This window comes from Anopheles ziemanni, chromosome 2 (assembly GCF_943734765.1).
Source record: "Anopheles ziemanni chromosome 2, idAnoZiCoDA_A2_x.2, whole genome shotgun sequence".
Lineage (NCBI taxonomy): Eukaryota > Metazoa > Arthropoda > Insecta > Diptera > Culicidae > Anopheles > Anopheles ziemanni.
Window position 1 is genome coordinate 23,295,842 of NC_080705.1, and position 16,844 is coordinate 23,312,685.

A 16,844-nucleotide genomic window follows, 5' to 3' on the forward strand; every position below is an offset into this window, starting at 1 on the left:
AACACCAACACGCTCCCGACAAACTGCTTAAGCACCGCCAAAGGATATCGGTGGAGTCCGTTCGAGATACGAGCGGTATTAAAACACCACCGGGTGAATGGTGTGACGAGAGGGTTAGGGATAATTGTAGAGAATCGAAGAACGTTAGAGGCGGAACCCCGCGAAGAACTCTGGTTCGCTTAAACTATCCAGCAATGGATATATCACAGATTTTTCACGGAAAACACCAAGTTCGCGCCGAGAGCGTGGCTTTCCGTTGCAATTTTAAAACACTGGAACACCGAATACGACGGTTCTCGCTAGCCGTAGTTGCGTTGTTCAAGAAGGTTTTGGGTTCTGCAAAACAAAGAAAACATAAATAATGTTACTCTACTCTGCATTAATTGACCAACAATGAGATTACCAGAAGTTATTCATAGTTTCATTGTTTAAGTGTGATTCAATGGCCAATTCATCTTTTTGTATACACAAAGAAGCAAAAAAATGCATGTAGGACGCCTAAAGCTCTTACAATTATAACTATAAAATTGTTAAAAAGGTTTTAAATTAAAGTTAATTTTTCTTTTCTTATTTTCAATGTAGACTTGGACCTAAAAAACTAAAACTAAAAATAATAATGCATGAAATTAAATATAAATGGGTACATATTTAATGTAACTTCGACATGGAACCGTGGGCAAAAACATGACATATTCAAACCCTCAGATATAGGACGTTTTTGTTTTTCGCTTCATTTTTGGCTATTCCCCATTTCCTATTTCCTTTAGTTCGAAATTCGTTTTTTTAAGCTGTAGAAATGAGTCTAAACTAGCTCAGAGACACGCGCTTGTTTATTATTATTATGACTTTATTATTGACTTTTTTTTGACACTTGTTATTCCGTTCCATGCTCCAAAATTGTGTGTCGGCCGCTGTTGTAACTTTTTCGTTATCTCTTCAATCGTTCTCTTTTTATGTTCAATTGACGAGTTCTTGCGCTCTTTCGCCCTTTCGCCTACTCGCATCTGCCTTTCTCTGTCCTTTTTGGAATGCTCTTTCTAAATCCGCCAGCCAGCGCCTTTGTTTTGTTATTTTTTTACGTTGTATTTACATACATAACCCGCGAGAGTGAGTAAGGTTTGTTTTGTCTTGTACATGTTATGCCTTCGCCCCGTCGTCCCATTGCACATTCTCCCAGTTCCTATGCTGCCTACGTTATTCGGCGCTGTTTTCTGTTATGTTTTCTCACGTTCACATCGGAAAGCAGGCACACTACACACAGAACAGCACAGCAATCTATGCTCGGAGAAGAGTTCTTCATTACTTTGCCTTTTCCCTCTGGCGCTGGTTTGCTCTCTCACTCCTGATGGAGCATAAACACATACACAATCACATAGCACCAGTGCCTCTACGCGAGCACTTATTCCCTTCCTCAGACTCCTGTTGCTGCGTCTTCTTCTTGCTATTCACTTACTTTTTTTAACGTACTTTTTCACAACTTTAAGGGTTTTTTAGTAACACCGTTTCCTACACAAAACATTCACTTTCCGAAGCAAACACCACCGAAGCGAATTGGGTCCCCTATTTTGATCGCGAGGTGTTCGAAGCGGAGCAAATAAAATGATAGAAAAAATCCCCCGTTCACTTCACCACCACCCTGCTTCTTCGTGCAACCAGATAGAATGATAGAACGAAAAGAATAACAAACTTTCTGCTAATATACCGTACATAAACGGCTGTTCTCCACCCGCACCGTACACTAAATTCGTTCCTCGGTTGAATCTAGGAAAGTTTTATGCGATTCGCCATTTGTGCAGTGTCCATTCTTACCATTTTACCTTTGACGGAGGATCCGAAAAACACCTAACCACATACGGCACCACTGGGCTGTGTGACCTGGCAAAGTGCACGTGAGCCCACTGGCTGCACTGCTCCAACGCATTGCACTGATGTGGCTACGCTAGCTAACTCGCTCGCTCTGGCACGTCCCAGCGGATCATTCTCGGATTCACGCGGTGTCTCGTTTTCTCTACCGCCCTTGGTAGCACTTTGCAATGTCCTATCTCAGCTCGATGGTTGCTGACACCAACATGAGCTTTATTCAGCGGGTTTGTTTTACATGTTCAACTATTTTATGGGCTTATTTTTCGATGGATAATTGCTGTTCAATGGTCGATACATTGCTCGCAGAATTTCACACTTTTAAACCACAATAATAATTATGATACTATAGACATAACTGTATCTCACAACGTATATGTACATACCGTCGCTATTTCTAGATGTATTCACAAATCACGTTAAAATGTAGCTACGAATGCAATTTGCATAAGAAGTTGTGCAAATACACTATCGTTCACCTTCGTCGAGGTGAATAATGTAGCGGGTGCATCAACTTTTTGCTTCAACTCGCGCTCTCCCTCGTACCAGTGCGATTCGGGTTAAATTGCGTTAATTTTATTTGACCGTATAACGATTTGCATTTTTCCAACGCCGTTGCACTTTGCAGTGAGCCACCATCACCATTACGGCACCTCGGTAGCGACTTTCGATGCACAGCACGGTGTGTCTGTCGTTTTTTTCCTTCCAAATTTACGAATCGATACTTCTGCTCGATATCGTCCAATTAGACTTTGAGCCTCCCATGGGGGTTCGAACTGTGCTGCGCCCGTGTGATAACCCCGAAGCGATCCCGTGATTTACTTGACGGTTGATTTTGACGAACAAGATGCAATTTTCCTTCTGGCTTCTTGCAAGATTATAGCAAATCATCCCTCCATAGCACCCATGCACTACACACTGGGGTGCACTGTGAACGCGCCAATTACCGAAATAGATAGTTAACTTTAACAATTTTTCAGACTCGCCATTGCCTATCCGTAGCGGACCGTATTCTATAGTCTTCCGAGGAACCGTTAGAGGGCGTACCATCGTTTGTTTAAACCAACTAAAAAAAGATTATTTGGCTCTCCTTCTCGCTGCCAAATGTTATCGCCTTACATATTTTAAGCTTTCTCTTCTCGTTTCGTTCTTCGGTGAGGGTAGAGTGTACTCTGTTTAGCCAACGGCAACATTACTCCTTTCTACCTTTTCCTTCCATAGCTACAGTAGCTGTGAGAGACAAGCATATCATCATGCTTTTCTTTAATTTCAGGGTTTGGCAAACTTGTTCTGGCAGACGACAAATTGCAAAATTAACTTCGCAACAATTGCAGATAATTTGAAGGTCAATATTCTAACTAAGCAAGCTGGTACAATGGAAAATTAAAACGCCTTCCCAGCAATTTGACTAAATACGGCAAGGGTAAGCACAAGTGAGAACACATCTACTTATCAACCCAAAATGTTACCAATGTTATGCTTGTTAAAGATGTTATCCAAAATGCGCTGCTTCCTTCAATGCTAGTACAGCTCTACACTGCTGATTTATTACATTAACTACTGTTCGTGCTGCATTAACTTAAATCTTCATCAAACACCTTCATCAAAGATGCACAGCGACAACATCGTGTCAACAACCTAGGAAACATGAACATAAAACAGTAAACAGTGAACAGAGTTGACCCCCCAATATGAGCTCGAGCACTAGAACTTTTAGCTTTACGTGCTTCGTTAGACTAAATGTGTTTGTTGTCAAGTTTCATGATAAGTTTTCTCATCAAGCAAATAATTGGTTGCCCAATATGATTAAATTGATAAATGCAATCCTTCGTTGGGTGTAGTGTTCTTGTTTTTCGCGGTTTATTGGAAACGATAAGTTACGCCACCTGCTGTCAACTAGGTTGGTGCTTGCAGCCGAGCTGCGGAAATTTGTCTGTACTTTTTCAAATCAAATGATCTCATATGGTTCACGAAATAAAAGGTACAGTTCAATAATAATTTTGTTATAACAAATCTATATCATCACCATTAGCAGCACACAGTTATTACAGTAAATAGAGTTAAATTTTGTTCAGACCAACGAGATGGGTGGAGCATTCAACCCGCCGGACTAAACGTGATGTCATGCAAAGGCCGAAAGCAGCGAGGCGACGAGTGAAAACGTTCAGAACGATATTTGCAAATGGCACCCCATCGTCGAGCAATGGCTCTAGCATTATACGTGAGATATTTTTCCTACACAAAAATCGACGATAAATAGTAGTCTAATCGGGCGAAAGTTGTTCGCAAGTGATACACTGACTGATTGTGCGTAAGCGTAAGGTGTTATTTAGCGTATCGGCGGTGGGACCAGCGAGAAAAACGGGCTGAAAGAAAAAGTTTTTCACCAGTGTGACACACACCTTTCGGGTGGCAATATTATTGCGACGGACGGGGACGGTGTGCCTAGCGTCCGAGCAAGTGTGTGTGTGTGTGTTGCGTTTCTTGTGGTACGACGGCCGCTGGGATCGTGAAAAAAGGTCCTGCAGCAGCAAAACGCTGCAGAAGCAGTGAGATTCGAGTTATAAAGGAGATTATTACACACAAAATCACCGTGAATCGTGGCACAATTTTACAGTGCTGTGTGTGCGCCTGAAAAAGTGTGTCGCTTTTTAAGCGACATTCCGTGTGCCATTGAACACATACACACTCAACGTGACGCACATGACACCATCTCATTTTCATCGCGAAGGTATGGCAGTGCCGACGTCGAGAAGTCTGCTAATAGTCCGCTAAACTTTTCCCTAGGAGGCAGTGCTGTTTTCGTGACTAGGTGATACCGCATCCACGGTTGCAAAACTGCGCACATATCCAGCAAGCGTGCCAGTCAGCATAGCAGGAGCAGCAGCAGCAGCAGCCGCAGCAGGAACGCAGTGTTGGTAAGTGTATTCCCCAGAAGTGATGCCCGAGAACAACCACCATGCGCGCCAGTGTGCAGTAATTTTTCGACTTGTTTGCCCGTTTCATGTGCTTTGTCGCCATGTTTGCCAAAAAAAATGAAAGGGAGCGAGCTAAGTGAAAAAGTTAACTTATTTCCCGCATGCACTAGATATGTTCTTTGGAAGATCCTTCGTAGTGCAGTGCAAAGGATTGTTAGGGAACCTTTTATTGAAGTATTTAATCACACTTAGTAAACCCAGTGCCTACTAATGGCCAGCAGTCTCTGCGACGGGGTCACGGAGAGACTGTCAAACAATGTCTCCATCTCGCTCTCGCCTGCAACTATTGCCGCTTCATTCATTTCCTCTCATTCACGCGCGCACGGAAACCATGCAAAGTGTCCCTAAAATAGAAATTTCAATAATATGTGGATGCTATACACATTAGTGTTTTCAAGCACCGTGGGGCCCAACGGAACTTCACTGCTCCGCGCCGGGGCCATCACATTGACGACGAGTAGAACAGCATCAAACGGCTTAACGGTTAGAGGGTAAAAATTAAAAACAAAAATTTCTTTTCTAATCTTCGACAGTAGGATACAACTGGTGACAGCACTTAATCACCATTAGCAGCAGCTTACAAAATACGATCACTTTTGCGTATCCTTTCCTAATGATCGATCATTGATTCAAACCAAACCAAAGTCAAAATAAGGGAAAAGTCATGTGTAGGTCTCGAAGTTTTCCGAATATATTTACAATAAATGCATTCGGTTACATAAAAAAAAAATAGCGGAGCACCGACACCCTACCGGGAGAGTCCATATCAATTTTTCAATGTTGAACCATTCTACTTGATGACCGTAGCATGTGTCTTCCTTTTTAGCATTGACTTACTTTTTTCTGTACTGTTCTACATTCGTTTCAGTGGATGCCGAACGAACCGACCGGAAACCGACACCGAGGATTTGTGATTAAGCTTGTGTGTGATGTGAATAAATCCCCTCCCGTCCTCCGCGTGTGTTCCGTTCGCGTTGTTGTGTTGGGGCAACGATAAAAAAATAATAAAACGAACCCCGCCGGCGGCGACCTCCGCAGAACGCCGCTGTTTCACACTCAGTCACGCTCGCGCTCAGCTGTCAGTTCTCGAGTCGGGCTAGGGAGGGTTGCATAATTGCACCACGATTATATTGGTTCCGCGGCGCAAGCAGAGAAATTGAGCCGCGCTAGATCGCCAACGTCGTAAAGAAGCTGGTGCGCTAGGTGGTAGTGTGCGATCGCAGTGTGCTGTGTTTGTGAAGATCAGTTGCGCCGAGAGCGGTGGAAAACGCGAAGAAAAAGAAACAAAAGAACGTCTCAAGAAAAGGGTATCAAAGGACGAATACACACATACGCCCGCCGTTTTGACGGAAGAGGATCGTGAGCCTCACTCCTGCCCTGATATCCAACGGCGAAGTTAGATTCTGTTCTAATAAGTGTCTGTTTGGTTGTTGTTGCAATCAAACTACACTAGCTGCTTTAAGCGTAAAGTGTGGCGGACAAAGAAAACAATCAAGCCATTACAAACCTAACCCATAAGTGCGTTTAGACGAAGACAAATAAGGGACGATCGGGTGGTGCTGTTCGGGGTGTTGTGATTCGGCCAAGTAACAAGCGGTTAAAACTGACAGCAAAACGGCTTATCCTACCATCCAACCAAACACCATACCAGTTCACTCTCTACCTGTTTAGCTGCTATTGCTTTTGTGAACTTCACAGCGCGCGCACATACAGATACCCGTACCGGAATTAAGTTTTGATTGCAAACATACCATAACGTTCGGCCACGTTCGGTATCAACGAAAAATAATCAGAAAACGTACGAAATAAACACGGGTCCGAACTTTCGGGAGCGTAGTGCAGCAAAACGCGTATCGAAATACTACGAACGAATAGTGCAAAGATACTGCAAGTAAGACAAGACAACCCATACCCAGCGATAAGACAAGAAGTTAAGGAGACGACCTGGTCAAATTGATTGATTTATCATCAATTCACAAACGGAGAAACACCAATCGATTCATCGAGCCATTGCGAAAGAATGAAAGAGTAGGCTGGTTCTTTGGGGTGAAAGGAGCTAAAGTGGTATATTTGCTGAAGAAAAAAAACAAGTAGTACCGCATGCGGATAGGAGCTACGTTATGCCAGTAGCTCCATAATCGTCGTGATCGTGACAATATCATGATAGTGTTAGCAAAGTGAAAACAAACCTGCTTCAAGTGCGTCAAACGCTGCAACTTTGCTTCAACGCAACCACCGAATAGAGTGTAGCCTGTTTGAGCGCCGGCGCAGCCACAGTAAGGATCCCAGTATCAGAAGTAGTTATCAAAGCAGCAGCAGCAAATCAGTAGCAGCATCCGCAGCACAAGCACTTCTTCTGCGCTTGACTATACCACGATCTCCAGCAAATAAGTCGAACCAGTTTGCTTTTTCTGCCAAGCACAACACTCATTGCAACGAGCTCAAGTACACAACAGCACACAAGCACATCTCTCGTAAAACGGTAAGTAGAAAACAAACCTGTAAAATATTCTTGAGCACGAGCGCTAAACGTGAACTGTTACAGGTTGGGAGTTGCATACTTTATTTAGGGAAGAATAAAAACTACTACAGATTTTAACTCTGCGAAACAATTTTCCCTCTGTGGACAAATAATGCCCAGAGGAATATAGTTGAGGTTGCTTCTGGGAAAAGATAGCCAAAAGCGAAATAAAATCAGTCTTATATCTCATTTGTGCTGATAACAGGCACCGATCTCTATACAAGCACCGCTCTCTCAGCAAAGTTACGCTGCTTCATTTCTTATCATTCCCACAGCCAACACATCGGCGTTGGTGCGATTTGTGATACAAGGAAAAGATTATTTGAACGTACAAATTATGAGCCTCTCCAGTGCAGAGTCGCTAGTCATCCACTACTAGTGTATGGTAAGGTCATCGTGAACCGCATCCATTACAGCCAAAATTAAACCAGTACGGTTTAATTTAGAGCCAACCGCGTTTCCTAACGGCTGCAAATGTAAAAGCTTACCTCTACGGTTGTTAGATAATTGATTGATTCTGGAGTAGTAGGCCCAAATGATACTCCCAGAGAAGGGGTTTCGTGTACGATAAGATAGCTAAGTGATAATAAACGCTTTATAATGCAACCGTTTCTGAGAGACGGTTTCGTTGGTCGAAATCTTGTAGACTAAGTAATTCCATATTGCTTATCGGTGGGAGGATTAGCAGTAGTTGTTTTTGGATATCCAGTGGAAATAATTTCGCTTCGCAAGGGAGCTTTGAATAAGGATATGAATATGAAGGTAGACTGTATATCCAACTGCAAGTGATAATGTTCACCATGTTTTCTTATCTCAATATAATTCGAAAAATTTCCAAAAGAAACATGTCGCATCCGATTTAATATGTTTTCTTTTCCCCGCTTTTTCCAGATATTGTTTCATATCCTCTGGTGCGTTGAACTCAACGATAACTTTAAAGTATAAAAACTGTCAAAGAATCTAATGTAAGTAGTACTTGCACACGATTTTGGACGTGGTAACGCATCTAACACTCCCCTTCTTTTTCCTGCTTTGCAATCCATCCAGGAAACAGTATAAAGCAAGAATCCAGTCGACAAAATCGAATCGAAAGTGATAAAAGCACTAAGCAAAAGCACCACCATTATTCGAAGAGGCGTCAGCGCTGTAGCACAGCATCCAAGCGAGATAGCGGACGCACAAAACAAAAACTTTACAATAAGTGTTCAAGAAGCGAAATCTTCCTTACTGAAGAAGGGAAAAAAACCTTCATTACGAAACTAAGCACGGAAGAAGGAAGAAGAAATTCACCCACGAAAGTCAACCAAAACCAACTCCAATAGATTAAACTGATTCCTAGCAGTATTTTGCCAACTTTCTTGTCGTCTTGTTGTTGTGTTGTGTTGAACACGCGTGATTGCAAACGCTTTAGCAGCAGTAGGCACTGCGGATTGATCTTACTACTAGAAGAGTACACACTACCACCAATACTACTACGAACTACTATTACTACCGCTATAACTACTACACCTACTAGGTCTACTACTACGTCTACCAGCCACCCAGCAGTAGTATATAGTGAAAACAAGAGTAGCAATAACTGTTGTGCTGTGTTGTGTCCAATTACTCAGCAACACTACTTCACCAACAAGTCTGAATACGCTTTTATGAATTTACTTAAAGTACCATAAACGAAGAAGAAGCAAATCATTTGGCATAATTGTGGACGGCACTGAACGAAAGATCACTATTTTAGCGACGAAAGTAAAAGAAAAGAGGTCGTTCGTTGGTGGAAACATAAGGAGTAGTGTAACGTACAACACCAACTCCCCATAGATTTACCCAAGTACACACACACACACATCATTCGGCGTCGCTACTTCTGTGGCACCTAGCTACTATTGCGATTACTACCTACCTTCCTTACCTACCTACCACACTGCAAAAACACTACAATCGATCTAAGAGTCTGAAATCACACAATCAGGGATTGTTGTTCGCAACGGCAACCTCTCTCTACCTACTACCTAAGTACTTGTTGGCGGATCGATTGGTGTGCGGTGGTGCGAAAACGGTCGGGAGAAGCAGCAGTGTATTTGTGTAGCGAAATTTGAAAACGGACGGGAGAGCAGAGCAAAAGTATCCCGTTTCAAGCTCGTATTATGTGCCAGTGTTCCTTACCGGACGCACAGAAGAAGAAACACCGGAAAGGGGCAAAGATTCAGCAGTTTAAGTTCCATCAGTTCCCAGTCAGTGGCGACGGGAACGAAGGACCCACCGGGGACCAGCAGCAGCAGCAGCAGCAGCAGCTCGAGTCCACTATTGGGCCGTTGTCATAAAGGAAGCGAAAAACCGACCATCACAAAGCCGTTGTCGCGGGGCATCGAGTGGAGGCAGAATCGCAACGACAACAATCATCTCTACATCATCAATACCATAATTAGGCAGGTAGCAGCAGCGAAACAGAGAAGCGAGTGGAGTTGCCATAAGAACGCGTCACGATCATCATCGTCGTCCTCATCGTCATCATAGTACCATAGTGTTCAAAACTATGATGGCCGGCGTAAGCCAGACGGTGGTAGGCGAGGAAGAGGGGTCGAAGCGGCAGAAGAAGAGTAACGAAAATGACACTGTGAATAAGAATTGTGATTTATCTGATTACCTGATAGCTGTAAACAAAACTAACCGTAGCGTAGAAGCGGGGGCGAAGGAAGTGAGGAAGGAAGCAGTCATGGCGCAGATGGTGCAGCGAGAGACGGTGGAGGATGAATATGTCGTAGAGGATGACCAAATTGTAGGCAGTAAGAATTCCAAATGCAAGCAACAGACCGTGGAGGGGGAGAAGCATGATAACAGTGATACTACTACTACTACTACTATTACCACTACGACTCACGGCGGCCGACAGGTGGCGGCGGCTACTGCACACAGTTTGATGATGTTGCCGACGAAAGAAATGCAGTCATTAAGCGAGTCCTCCGAGTACATAAAAATCGACGAGCTGATCCGTATCACGAAGCGATGGAAGGAAGGAGGGGGTGTTCCAGCCGGTGTACGAATGCGACTACGTGGTGGTGGTGAAGAAACGATCAACAATGGTACCAGTGCGTGGGGAACACCAGCAACCAACCCGTCCGGGGGTTCCTGGGGTGCGATCGGGGGTGCCAGTGGCACTGGAGCTGGCCAGAATGCAGGGGGACCACAGCAGCAGCAGCAGCAACAGGTGGGAGGACCTGCGAGTGCATGGGGTGGAGCAGCCGGTGGAGTTCAACAACAGCAGCAGCAGCAGAATGGTGGAGCAGGAGGTGTTCAACAGCCAGTGAAGCCGACGTCCTCTTCCGCCACATCATCTTCCGTGAATCCGGGCGTTGGAGTCCCCGGTGGAATGGGGCCGGAGGGAGGAGGCGCTTGGAATGGATCTGGCATCGGTGCACAGAATGTCCCGCAAGGAGGAGGGGGTGTAGCGGTACCATCTGGCCAAGCTGGAGGAGGAGGAGCAACCAATAGTGCCAACGTTGCGGGCGCGCAACAACCGGAGCAACCAACCGGAGCAGTGGTTGGTGGAGCGGTTGCTGCCGCTGCACAGGAAGGAGGAGCAGTAGGCGCCGCGGGGGCTGCTGCAGCAGCCGTAGTACAATCGAGTGCGGCTAAAAATCAGCTGGAGCAGTTGAACTCGATGCGCGAGGCGTTGTTCGCCCAGGACGGGTGGGGCTCGGAGAACGTCGACCAGGACACGCAGTGGGACGTGCCGGCGTCGCCGGAGCCGAGCGGTAAGACGGACCCAAACAGTGCCACCAGCGGCCCGACGGCCGGCATTCCCATGTGGAAGACGAACACGGGCACGGAGCTGTGGGAGGCGAACCTGCGCAACGGTGGTCAACTGCCGCAGCAGCAACCGCCGGTGCAGAAGACCCCGTGGGGTCCGGCAAACAACTATGGCGGGACGTGGGGCGAGGACGATGAAGCGAACGAACCGGGCAACGTGTGGAACGGCGCATCGTCCGCCATGGGAGGCGCTGGTCCAGGAGGGCCGGGAGGTCTTCGCGACCAACCGCCGGGCGTGGGCCTGGGTGGACCCGGTCCTGGGCAGCAGGCGGCCCCTGGTCAGCAGCAACCCGGGCAACAACCGGGTCCGTGGAACGCCGGTGGTGGTGGTGGTACGGGCCCAGGTACCGGTGGCATGTGGGGCACAGGCGGCCCGGGTGCAATGGGACCCAACGTGGCCGGCCAAGGGCTGAAGAAGGATAACGAGTGGGGCGGTGGAGCCGGTGGAGTCGGTGCCGGTGCCGGTGGTGGCAATGCTTGGGGTGGTGCGGGCGCCGATGTCCGTAATCCGGCAGTGGCCGCCGCTGGTGGGCTCGATCCCACTGGTATCGATATGCGCAACATGCGCATCGCCAGCGCGATGGATAGCAACCGCGAAATTCGAGGTGATCCGCGTGGCATCTCTGGACGGCTGAATGGAAACGTCGGCCTCTGGGATCAGCATCAGATGGCGAGCATGCAGCAGAAGATGCCACCGACCGGGGCGACTACTCCCGGCACACCCACCGGAGCGGGTGCCGGTGTCGGCGGAGGCAACGGTGGCGCCGGCCAGTGGCCCTCGAACCCGCTCGCTGGTTCCGTGGTCAACAACGGTGCAGTGGGCGTGGGCGGTGGTAAACTGGGCGGTTCCGGCTGGGATGATCCGACGGCTGGTGGCGGCCCGCCGCCGGTGGTGCGACGCAAAAACATGGACGACGGAACGGCCCTCTGGGGGGCGAATGCGCTCCAGCGGCAAACCTCGGCGAACGTGTCAGGCTGGAAGGACAACGGACCGGGTGGGGTGGACGGCGGCGGTGCTGGAATGGGCCGCAATCCGCTGCACCGGAACAACTCGATGGGCGGACCCGTCGGCAATCTGCCGGGCAATCAGGGTGGTTTGGTCGGGCGTATGGGCGGTGGAACCGGTGGAGCCGGTGGCCCGATGAAACCGGAAAGTCTGTGGGGTCAGAACCCCGCGGCAGCAGCGGCCGCCGCACTGGGTGTGGGCCGTGGCGGTGGCGGTGGCAATTGGGGTGCCGACGATGTATCTTCCGGCGGAGGAGGCCAGTGGGGCGACGACAGGCCAGGTGTTGGCGGCGGCATGGGTGGTAACTCGCTCTGGAACGATGCGACCGGCGGCAACGGAAACAGCTGGGCCGGAAAACCCAAGATGCCGTCGGTCTCGTCGACGGGCTGGAACGATGGTGGAGTAGGTGGAGGCGCGCCCGACATGGGCAACAGCTCGGACTGGGGCATGCCGCCACAGAACAAACTCCCACCGAATGGCGGTGGCGGCAACAAGATGAACCCGGTCGAGTACATCCGCGCCAGCAAGCAGTACCACCATCTGTGCGAGCTAGGCTTCAAAAAGGAGGACGTCGAGACGGTGCTCCGCGTGACGAACATGAACATGGACGAGTCGCTCGAGACACTGTACCGCAACAGTGGCAACGAATGGCCGCTACGCCGGCCGGTTGACAATCACGGTGGTTTCGGTGCCGGCCAGGATCAGTTCGTTGGTGCCGGTGGCGGTGGAGGAGGCGGTGGCGGAGGAGTTAGTGGACGATTCGCGGCAGCCGCAGCGGGCGTTGGTCCGATGGCATTCCAGCAGGTTAGTGAGCGATCTGACCTACCGCACCGATCTGACCTACCTATCTGTCGTAAAATAATTAAATCATACTTCATTTTTCTTTCCATCGCTTTTCGTTTCGCAGAACAATCAAAACAGTCTCGGAGGGGCCGGCGGAGTGTTTGGACCCGGTAACGGCGGTCCAGCTGGCGGCGGCGGAGGTTCCTTTAACAGCATGAAGTTCGGTGGCGGCCACGGTGCGGGCGGAAACGGTGGACCGGCCGGTGGGCCACCGGGAGGCGCCTTTGGCGCTGGGCAGCAACAGGGTGGTGGAGGTGCCGGTGCAGGCGGGCTCGTTGGCCTAAACCAACCGAACGCGCAGTCGCCACAAATCACCAGCCATCAGCTGCGCGTGCTGGTGCAGCAGATTCAGCTGGCCGTGCAGAACGGCTACCTGGAGCATCAGATCCTCAACCAACCGCTTGCGCCCCAGACGCTCATGTTGTTGAACCAACTGCTAACCCATATTAAGGTAAGCTAATCCACTTCTCTTATCCAAGCGTGATTTGATTTTGTTTTTTCAACTTACAACATACCTCGTTCAACAATTCTAATCTTCATTGGGAAGAAAAGCGTGAACAAAAGTGATTAACATTGAGCTGGGTTTTTTGGACGAAGGATTTACATTCTCTTACGGACTGGATAAAATCAGTTGACGGGCCGGACTTTGCCGAGTCCTGATCTCTAGACCATGCTATTATGGTAATGCGATCATGCAACGCTATTCTCATTTATTGTGATAGAAAAATTTTCATGTTATATTCCGTCATTGGGCTTCCGAGGTACTTGCAAATAAATATGATTGTATTATGCAGTTTGTACAAATGCCCTTTCCTATACGTTGACCATTGAAAAGCATTGAATGTGTTCTGTAAGACACCCTATGGTCATAATCATGCTCATTTGTTTTCGCTCATCTCACACGTCCAGCAATTGAATGTGATGCAGAACAACTTGGCGCGCACCGGTGGCGGTGTAAACGGGGCCCAGTATATGTCGATCGCCGTCAACAAGCTCAAATCGCAGATTGCCAATCTGCAGAATCAGATCAGCATGCAGCAGGCCAACTACCTGAAACAGCAACAACAACAGCAGCAACAGCAGCAACAACAACAGCAACAGCAGCAGCAACAGCATCAGCACCAGCAGCAGCTGGCGCATCCGGGCAGCTTGAACGCAGCAAACCTTGGTGGAGCCGGTGGTGGACACCCGGGCAACGATCTCTTCCGCACGCCATCCGATCTCGCCGGGCTACCGGGCAGCTTCGCCGATATGGCGTTGAAGGACGGCGGCAATCCCTTCCCATCGACCGGGAGCACTAGTCAGCAGTCGCGGCTGCAACAGTGGAAGCTACCGGCAACGAGCGTTACCACCCCGAGCGGAGTTGACAAGGACGGTTCGGACTTGGCCGATTTTGTGCGGGCACCCGGGGCTAGCTCGAAGTCGGGTCAGTCTGGGTCGGGCATTGATGATGGGTAGGTAGCGAGTGCGGGGCATTACCGTGAATCGATTACACACAGGTCGACTGTACTAGAAACATTATTTCTCGTTTCAGCACATGGTCCAATGGGCGCAGCAATTTGGGTGACGGTTGGCCAGATTCGAGTACGCAAGATAGCAAGGACTGGCCGGGTAGTAATGATGCTTTTAGTGACTTGGTGCCAGAGTTTGAACCAGGCAAACCATGGAAGGTAAGGATTGAACTACTTTCATTTTCATGAAACTGAGTTTCACCGAACACAACAGGCTAGATTGGAAACATTACAACGGCATTTCTTTTTCCCTTCGACTTACAGGGCACTCAGGCGACTCGCATTGAGGACGACCCAACGATCACCCCCGGAAGTGTGGCGCGCAACCCGCTGTCAATCGCTGCCGCAAAAGAGTCCAACCTGTTCGGTGGCGGTTCGAGCAGCAGTGCCTCAAATGTCAACAGTAAATCGTCCCCCACCGAGTCGACTTGGAGCTTCAATCCGTCCGGTGGGTCCGGTGGAGGTGGCGTGCAGGCTGGCAACTACGGTGCAAAGGTGCAGAAGAATCCGTGGCAGGACTCCGGTACACCGACGATGCCCCCGGCTGACCTGTGGGACACTTCGCTTGGTGGTAGTGCGGGTGGCGGCAGCAAGGGTCGCGGCAGCATGATGGGAGGGCTTGGAAAGCCGCCCGGCAGCAAACTGGACGCCAACGGATGGAACACCCCCAGCACCCAAGGTGGCAGCTCGTGGAACAGTGGTGCTGCATCAGCCGGCAGCTGGTCGTCGACGTGGATTATGCTCAAAAATCTGACCGCACAAGTACGTATAAATGGAAAATATAGTGGTCATCATGAGACAACGACGCCATCTGTTATCTTTCTCGGCACGTCTCGTCAAAGTCCCATACAAAAAGTACACAAGAATCTCATACCGCGTCATTTTATGTTCGCGTAGACTCGACGCGTTAAAGATTCTATATAGGTTTGGTTAAAACAGTTAAATTAAAGATAATAACATCGATGATTGGATTTAAAATAAATTTTAAAGCATTGATGTTGACATTGTAAGTTCTATAGGGTTACCTATAGGATCTTCTATACTTAGTTACTTCATCTACAACATCATTCCGTTTCAAAACAAAAAAAAAATCTGCTTCCAGATCGATGGCTCAACACTGCGCACACTGTGCATGCAGCATGGTCCACTGGTAAACTTCCAGCTGTACCTGAACCACGGCATCGCCCTATGTAAATACTCTAGCCGAGAGGAAGCACAGAAGGCACAGCTGGCGCTGAACAACTGTCCGCTCGGCAACACGACGATTTGCGCGGAAATTCCTACCGAGAGTGACGTGCAGTTCATCCTGCCGCACCTTGGCAGCGCCACCAATGGTATGTCGAACGGACTGACCGGTGGTGGCAACGGTGGTGGAGGTGGAGGTGGACAAAACTGGCGCCTTAACGCCGCTGCCCAATCGCAAGGGACGGTTGGTCGTTCGAATTCAGTCGTTTCCGGTGAGTAGAAAATTAAAGGAAAAACAAACAGATGCAAGACTTTAATTTTCGAAACCTACATTCGGTTCTCCCGAATTTTTCTCTTCTTGTCTTCTCCTGTAAAGATGCCTGGAGCTCGAATGCCTGGAGCTCGAGCAATGCCGGTCCCAGCATGTGGACGCCGCTCGACGGCGACCGGGGCACACCAGCGAACCTCAACTCACTGCTACCGGAGAGCCTGCTCGGCACAGAGCTGAACTGATGAATGCGACGACACTGATCGGAACTGGCCGTCGATCCACCCTGCTAGGAGGCTGCAGCAGGGTGGATGCACCAGTTTCGTAGGGAGAACCACTGTCACTGCTGACAGTAAACACACCACCACCACCACCACCTCTCAACACAGTTTTAAAAATGCATCCATGCACGGAGGTGATACGTACGGAATCAAAGGAGCCCAGCTCCTTCGCAGCCACACGCACACATGCGTCCTGCGTGATGAATGCAAATGACACATCCCAAAACAAAGAGAAGCAACTGCGGAAACATTAATACAAAGTAATACAATTCTCTTAGGGTAGCTTATAAGGTAAGTTGACATGTAACTGTTATTATAAAAGTTTAGTTTTCCACTGTGGCCCAACATTTTTTTATTGCGTTGAGAGATGAAGAAAAAAAACAAGATTCTCTAATTGTGCTTCTCCTCCCCTGGTTCATTCGTTTTGCTTTGTACTAATGTGGCGCTCTTCGTTTGTCCCCTTTTCATTCCCTTCGACGGTAATGAAGGTTTAAAGTAGGTTTGTAGGAGGTAAAACAGCATAGCAACATGAAGTCACATCCGCAAACCGACGATCTTTCTGTGGCGCACACATGTAGACACCTACT

General features: G+C 48.5%; 2 protein-coding genes and 1 long non-coding RNA gene across 3 annotated transcripts; all 3 read left to right on the plus strand.

Moving 5' to 3' along the window:
• The first annotated feature begins 6,960 nt into the window (after window positions 1–6,960).
• On the plus strand, window positions 6,961–9,613 carry LOC131281351 (uncharacterized). Its single transcript, XR_009188653.1, has 3 exons — window positions 6,961–7,320; window positions 8,251–8,324; window positions 8,407–9,613. It is a non-coding gene; the product is annotated as an uncharacterized LOC131281351 (long non-coding RNA).
• A 279-nt stretch (window positions 9,614–9,892) lies between these two features.
• On the plus strand, window positions 9,893–10,661 carry LOC131293210 (uncharacterized). The gene is made up of 2 exons (XM_058321289.1): window positions 9,893–10,561; window positions 10,596–10,661. The coding sequence occupies exons 1-2, from the start codon at window positions 9,893–9,895 to the stop codon at window positions 10,659–10,661; spliced, it is 735 nt and encodes a 244-aa protein (XP_058177272.1).
• Window positions 10,637–16,272, plus strand: LOC131282190 (protein Gawky-like). The gene is made up of 7 exons (XM_058311596.1): window positions 10,637–12,973; window positions 13,077–13,463; window positions 13,922–14,466; window positions 14,547–14,682; window positions 14,788–15,285; window positions 15,626–15,980; window positions 16,085–16,272. The coding sequence occupies exons 1-7, from the start codon at window positions 10,724–10,726 to the stop codon at window positions 16,219–16,221; spliced, it is 4,308 nt and encodes a 1,435-aa protein (XP_058167579.1). The 5' UTR covers window positions 10,637–10,723; the 3' UTR covers window positions 16,222–16,272.
• Window positions 16,273–16,844: the final 572 nt, after the last annotated feature.

Excerpts from the sequence above, each read along its gene's own strand:
- LOC131282190 (XM_058311596.1), top strand. The coding sequence starts at position 10,724 with ATGGGGCCGGAGGGAGGAGGCGCTTGGAATGGATCTGGCATCGGTGCA. Across the intron at positions 13,464-13,921 it reads AACTGCTAACCCATATTAAG|CAATTGAATGTGATGCAGAA; the intron begins GTAAGCTAATCC and ends TCACACGTCCAG. Across the intron at positions 14,467-14,546 it reads GGGTCGGGCATTGATGATGG|CACATGGTCCAATGGGCGCA; the intron begins GTAGGTAGCGAG and ends TTCTCGTTTCAG.
- LOC131293210 (XM_058321289.1), top strand. The coding sequence starts at position 9,893 with ATGGCCGGCGTAAGCCAGACGGTGGTAGGCGAGGAAGAGGGGTCGAAG. Across the intron at positions 10,562-10,595 it reads AGCAGCAGCAGCAGCAACAG|CCGGTGGAGTTCAACAACAG; the intron begins GTGGGAGGACCT and ends GGGGTGGAGCAG.